Genomic DNA, 6,337 nt, shown 5'->3' with positions numbered 1-6,337 from the left:
GTGGCTGGGCTGCTCCATGGTGCAGCTCCTTTCTCCCCACCATTCCCAGCCCCATGGCCTCCCCGGCTGCTCTTGCACTGGGCCAGGGAGTCGCTTGGGGTTTTCTCGAGGCAGGCAAAGGGTGCACAGGGCAGGCAGTGACACTGCTCTTTGGCCACGCATCCATTGTGCCCGTGGTCGGGGATACACCTGGCGCTGGCTCACCTCTCTCCTGGCTGTGCCAGCACTGAAAAGCCCAGTGAGATGCTTCCTGGAACTTTCCATACCCATGAGATGTCCCAATGCCTTATTTGCTTCTCATTTGAGTCACACAGAACCCCCTGGTCCCCGCTTCCCCGTCCCCTGCTGCTAACAGCTCTCCTCTCTGCTGGCTGCAGGTGACCAGGATGCTGCACCATGGGAAGCACTGGAGGTCCATGTGCAAGGGGCTCATCCTGGGGACCCTCCTGACCAGTTTCATGCTGCTGCTCTACTCCTACGCCGGCCCCCCGCTGCAAGTCAGCATGACAGAGTGAGTGTGGGGTCCCCACGTGTGTGTCCCCTTGGCAGCTCGGCCACCCTGTTTCACATCCGGCACCCCCAAACAGAGATGGTCCCGGGGCTTTCCAGGCTCTGGTGGCTTCACACCGAGATGTCCCCTTCCTACAGCCTCCTGTTGGAGACTGCACCCATCCCATGGGTGGGAGGGAAGGTGAACCCCATCTCCCCAGGGGGCTGGGGGCATTCAGCCTGTGGGGCCTGCTGCACAATGGCAGCTGGCGCTCAGCTCCTGGGTGATGGAGGGGATGAGGAGGTGCAAGTTCATGTTTCCTGAGAGAAGGAAAAGCACATGGGAGATGTTCCCCAGCAGCCAGGAGCAGTGGGCAGAGCTGAGGCAGTCATTCAGGCACTCTTTATGAAGGACTTCTTGTTCACGAGTAATCAGAGCGCTGTCACACGTAAACTCTCACCCACAGAGAGGGGCACAGGTGGTTTTAAAGCTCTCTGCCACCCTTTGTGGAAAACACCGGTGCTCAGTAAGGCCATCCCTCCTGGCATTAAATTTATCTGTCGGCTTATAAAAGAGATCCCACCCGCGGGAGTTTCATAAGCTATGTGCCAACCCATGCTCCCCCGTGCTGCCGGAGGCGAGCATTATCAAGGATCACCTTTACAACTTCATTAATGGTGTCCAAAGTCACTTGACATTGGGGCCTCTGTTCCTTGCTCCAGGCATCTCGGATAACACACAAGTTGTCCTCGGTGCTCCCTGAGGGCCCGCGAGCTCATCTGGGGGCCATGCTCTAGAGTTATGTCCCTCTACTTGGGTGCTGGATCCTTCACAACTCCTACAAGGGCTTAAGAGCTTCCAGACCTCAAAAGAACATTATCAACTCCTGTTTGTGGAGTTAGGGCCATGGAGAGCTCATCTTGATGCACATCTCAACATCACCTGCACCAGAGCCACCACGGCCTTGCCTGAGCGGGGGGATGGGGACCCCCTGCCCGGGCTGTGCCAGTGCTGATGGAGACTGGCCACCATGAGGATCCCTGTAGCAGTGCATCCTCTGTGGCAGTGGTTGTCCAAGGGGTGAATGAGCTTGGTTTGTTGGCTTGGAGGTGCACCTGATGTCAGGGTGGTGGTGGTGGTGGGCTCTGCCCTGCCAAGGGGCTCTTGCCAGATGGGTGCCCTGGTCCTACTGGGCACGTGGCTGAGGGTGAAGGGGGCTCTGCCCAAAACAAGGCTTGTGTCTGCCAGGGAACCTGGGGGTGTGAGCACCTGTCCCCAGGTCCAGAACCCGTCCCCAGGTCCAGCACCCATACCCAGGTCCAGAACCCGTCCCCAGGTCCAGAACCTGTCCCCATGTCCAGAACCCATCCCCAGGTCCAGCACCTATCCCCAGGTCCAGAACGCATCCCCAGGTCCAAAACCCATCCCTAGGTCCAGAACCCATCCCCAAGTCCAGAACCCATCCTCAGTTCCAAAACCCATCCCTAGGTCCAGCTCCTCCAGGAAAGAAAACGGGTGAGCCTTCATGGTGGCTGGGCCGTGTTGGCTGAGCTGCCCTCACCATGGCCTCCTGTCTCTTCCCCCCACCAGGATCCCCATCCCCTCCTCCTGCTCCTCCTACCCAGCCCCCGGCAAGGCACCGGTAGCGGCCAATGGCACAGGCAGCCCTTCGGGACGGAGCTGCCTGCCCAAGCTGAACATCATGTTCATGAAGACACACAAGACAGCCAGCAGCACCATCCTCAACATCCTCTTCCGCTTCGGGGAGAAGCACCGCTTGAAATTCGCCTTCCCCAACGGCCGCAATGACTTCTACTACCCCTCCTACTTCGAGCGCAGTCAGGTGCAGCACTACCGGCCGGGCGCCTGCTTCAACATCATCTGCAACCACATGCGCTTCCACTACGAGGAGGTGCGCAAGCTCCTGCCGGCGGATGCCACCTTCGTGACGGTGCTGCGGGACCCTGCTTATCTCTTCGAGTCCTCCTTCCACTACTTTGGGCGCGTCATCCCCCTCACCTGGAAGCTGACGGGGGAGGACAAGCTGGCAGAGTTCCTCCGGGACCCCTGGCACTACTACGACCCCAACGGGTTCAATGCTCACTACCTCCAAAACCTCCTCTTCTTTGACTTGGGCTACGACAACAACATGAATGCCAACAGCCCACTGGTGGAGGAGCACATCCAGGAGATAGACCGCCGGTTCCACCTCGTCATGTTGCTTGAGTACTTCGATGAGTCCCTGGTGCTGCTAAAGGACCTGCTGTGCTGGCAGCTGGAGGACATCCTCTACTTCAAGCTCAATGCCCGAAAGGGCTCCACTGTCTCCCGGCTGACACCTGAGCTCTATGAGAAAGCCACCACCTGGAACCTCATCGATGCCAAGCTCTACCGCTATTTTAATGCCACCTTCTGGCGTAAAGTGGAGGCCTACGGGAGGGAGCGGATGGCCAAGGACGTGGCTGAGCTGCAGCGGGAGAACGAGAAGATGAAGAGCATCTGCATCGACGGGGGACACCCTGTGGATGCCAGTGCCATCCAAGAGTCCTCCATGCAACCCTGGCAGCCGCTGGGGGAGAAGTCCATCCTGGGCTACAACTTGAAGAAGAAGATCAACAAGAAGCACCAGAAGCTGTGCCGCAAGATGCTGACGCCTGAAATCCAGTACCTGACTGACCTGGGGGTCAACCTCTGGATCACCAAGCTGTGGAGCCGTGTGCGGGACTTCCTGAAGTGGTAGGGGACAGCAGGCACCCCGTTTCCCCCAGGGAAGAACCAGGTGCTTTCCTTTTTCTTACTTCATGGTGTCTTTTGGTTGGACGTGAGCAGAACTGGCCAGAGGCTCTGGCACCCAGGAACACTAGAGGACTCTCCATCACCGTCCTGCCGAGCCTCCACCTGGGCCTGGAGGGGACACTGATGTCACCCACCAGCAGGGGGAGCGGAGCATCCCTGCCTCTGAGGGGTCCAGGATTGGCGGTTTGAGGGTGGGGTTTTTCCAGCAGGATCCACTTCTTCCTTCCCCATGGAAAGGCGGGAGGAGGTGTTGGTGAAGGTTGGTGAAGGACGTGGCCTCGTCACAACGGGAGCAGGGCATCCATCACCAGGTGGCGGTGCAGGCAGGGACGTGCCCCGCTGGTGGTGGCAGGGACCTCTCCTTGCAGGGAACCCCAACTCCAAGGAGCTCTTCGAATCACCCCGTTTCCCTTGAGCCCTGGTTTTGGGGCTGTGGGTCGGGGCCTGCTGCACCACTCCAGCAGGTTCCAGCCCATGGGTGTGATGAGCGCAGCACATTCTCAGCCCACCCACAGCCATCAGTCCGTGGCAGGCTGCCACCCGGAGCCACCCAGAGAATGGAAAACCCACCCCAAAAGCCCCCGCGTTCATTAACAGGCTCATGGTCCCCATGGGTGAAGGGTGGCCATGCAGCAGGTCCCCTCCCAGCCCCACATTGTCCCAGTTAGAGGGCCCTGGTCCCTACAGGGGACATCCCAGGAGGTCCATGGGGTCTGGTGAGAACTGGCGTGGGGAGGAGGTAGAGAACGGGGTCCAGTGGCCACCATCCTGGTGACGCCATCCCCTGGGCACGGGGGGAATGCCAAGGATGAGGTCTGTGTGTCCCCCCCGGCCATGGGGGAGACAGCCCTTGGGCGTCCCGGCCGGGCTGGATGACACCGGCAACGCCACATCCTGCCGAGAGTGGCCCTGGCCGGGCAGAGAGGTGGCACCCGCGGCTGAGCTGCCACCGTGGCAGAGGGACCTCCGCCAGCCCCCCCGCCCGTGTTCTGCTCCCTTTGTAAAGCCCAGAAATAAAAAAGCAATTCTACTTTTGTAAAATAACTGTATATTTGGCAGTTTTTAATATAAGAATTATCCAGCTGGTCTCCACCTGTCTCCTTCTTCTCCAGGGGGTTGGGGGACGGGGACCCCAGTCCCTGCTCCTCCCAAGGGCTGGATCCTGCTTTGCCTGCAGGGATGGCCCCCACAGCCCCTGGGGGTCCCGGCTCTGCTGTCCCTGTCAGTCCCTGTCAGACCCCCATGTCCCCCGGGCAGTGCTGAGGAACAAGACCCCCAGTGTGAGTGGGGGCCTGGACCTATCCCCGCTGTCCCTGCAGAGCCGCCTGTGCTGGCATGGGGCTTCCATGGTGTGCAGATGCCACCAGGAAGGTCTGCTGATTCCTCAGGGACACCAGACCCCTGGGACAGCCATCATGGGTAACACAACTCACTCGTGCGACCAGGTCCCAGCTCTGTTGCTGGCGGGTGCACCCCATTTTCAAGGGTCACCCCAGGACTTGCACCGCTGCTTCTCCAGCTGAAGCACCGGCGCCGGTGGTACCGGTGTGGGCGCAAGCACTGATGGCCTGTCTGGAGCCACCACTGGGGCCACCAACTCAGCCGTGCATGATGCTGCCCATGGACACCGGGATGGGCACTGGGGGGACAGAGCCTGGGGCACCTCCCTGAGGTCCACAGGTGTCTTCCATGACGTGCTGAGGTCTCCTGCTGGGACCAGGTGCCAAATCCTACCTCAGCCACTGGTTCCCACTGCAGATGGGGGGATGGAAAAGCCCCTTGCGAGGCAGGAGTTTGGCTGCACAGGCCATCTGACATGATGTGCCCATGGGGACATGCCTCATCTCTCTCTGAGCCCAGGCCACCAGGCTAACCCATGCAGAGGAGGCTGTGATGGGGTTTGTGGGCCACCTGAGATGGACAGGACCCACAGACATGTGCGCTTCACCAGGTCTCTGTCCCGGCTGTGGACAAACTGCTGCCCCCGACTGGGCTACCTGTGTCCCCAGGGCCACCTGTCCTGGAGAGCGGCTGACGGCAACCCCTCGGCTGGGGAGCAGCAGCTCTGCACTTGCCTGGAGCCAAAGGGTGGAAGGAAAGTCCTCCTGCTGGTGTCCCCTGTCCTGGCACACAGCAGCCTCCTCTTACAGGCTTTTGTTCTCAATAAATGGGACCAAGCTGAGACTACGGGTCTGGGACTGTGTGGTGGGACCGGGGCTGCAATTAGGACCATAATGGGACAAGGATGGTGCATTGGAGACCAAGACCATGCATGGGACCATGACTGAGTGGTGGGATCAAAACTGTGGTGAGCCTAGGACCATGAGGTGGGACCATACTATGAGGTGGGACCAAGAATGTCCATGGGACCATGACTGAGTGGTGGGATCAAAACTGTGGTGAGCCTAGGACCATGAGGTGGGACCATACTATGAGGTGGGACCAAGAATGTCCATGGGACCAAGACTGAGTGGTGGGTCCAGACCGTGTGGTACAACTGGGACCAGGGCAAACTGATTGGACCAGGGCTGCACGCAGGACCAAAACTACATGGTGGGACCATCACTGTGCATGGGACCAGGATAACTGTGGATGTGGGACCATGCAGTGGGACACGGACCTTGCTCAGACCAGGGCCACCTACGGGACCCAAGTGGTAGGACTGAGACTGTGTGGCAGAAGGGGGACTGAGCAACGGGTGCAGATCCTTGTGGTGGGGCAGGGATGGTGTGTGGGACCAGCCCCACGCTGGGACTGCTGGTTGGCTGCAGAAAATCAAGCACATCCCCCAAACCTGGCAGCACCAGCTGGGGCCTGTTGACACCCAGCCCTGGTCCTTTAAAGGCCCCCAGGTGGTGGGGCTGGAGCTGTTGCTCACTGGGGATGGGGCTGTGCTGGTGGGTGCTGATGTGTGGAGCTGTGCTGGGGGTGGCAGGTGAGTGGGGCTGGGACCCCCTGGCTGCTCCCCTCAGTCCCCCCCACTGGCTTTACTGGGGAAGGTGGGTGGTGGCACCCATGTCTGGGTGCAGGAGGGTGGTGGGTACCCCTTGG

General features: G+C 60.1%; 1 protein-coding gene across 2 annotated transcripts; it reads left to right on the top strand.

Annotated features, from left to right (window-relative positions):
• Nucleotides 1-383: 383 nt before the first annotated feature.
• GAL3ST1 (galactose-3-O-sulfotransferase 1) lies at nt 384-3,230 on the top strand. 2 transcript variants are annotated; one of them, XM_074159707.1, is made up of 2 exons: nt 384-511; nt 2,081-3,230. In XM_074159707.1, exons 1-2 carry the CDS (start codon nt 387-389, stop codon nt 3,228-3,230), a joined length of 1,275 nt encoding a protein of 424 aa, XP_074015808.1. In that variant the 5' UTR covers nt 384-386. The 2 variants fall into 2 exon arrangements, with proteins under 2 accessions (XP_074015808.1, XP_074015807.1); XM_074159706.1 differs by having other exon boundaries at nt 387-493; nt 2,042-3,230.
• The last annotated feature ends 3,107 nt before the right edge of the window (nt 3,231-6,337 follow it).

Source organism: Numenius arquata, chromosome 16, assembly GCF_964106895.1.
Source record: "Numenius arquata chromosome 16, bNumArq3.hap1.1, whole genome shotgun sequence".
Lineage (NCBI taxonomy): Eukaryota > Metazoa > Chordata > Aves > Charadriiformes > Scolopacidae > Numenius > Numenius arquata.
Note: the sequence above shows the minus strand (reverse complement) of the source record. Positions and strands in the feature narration are given on the sequence as shown.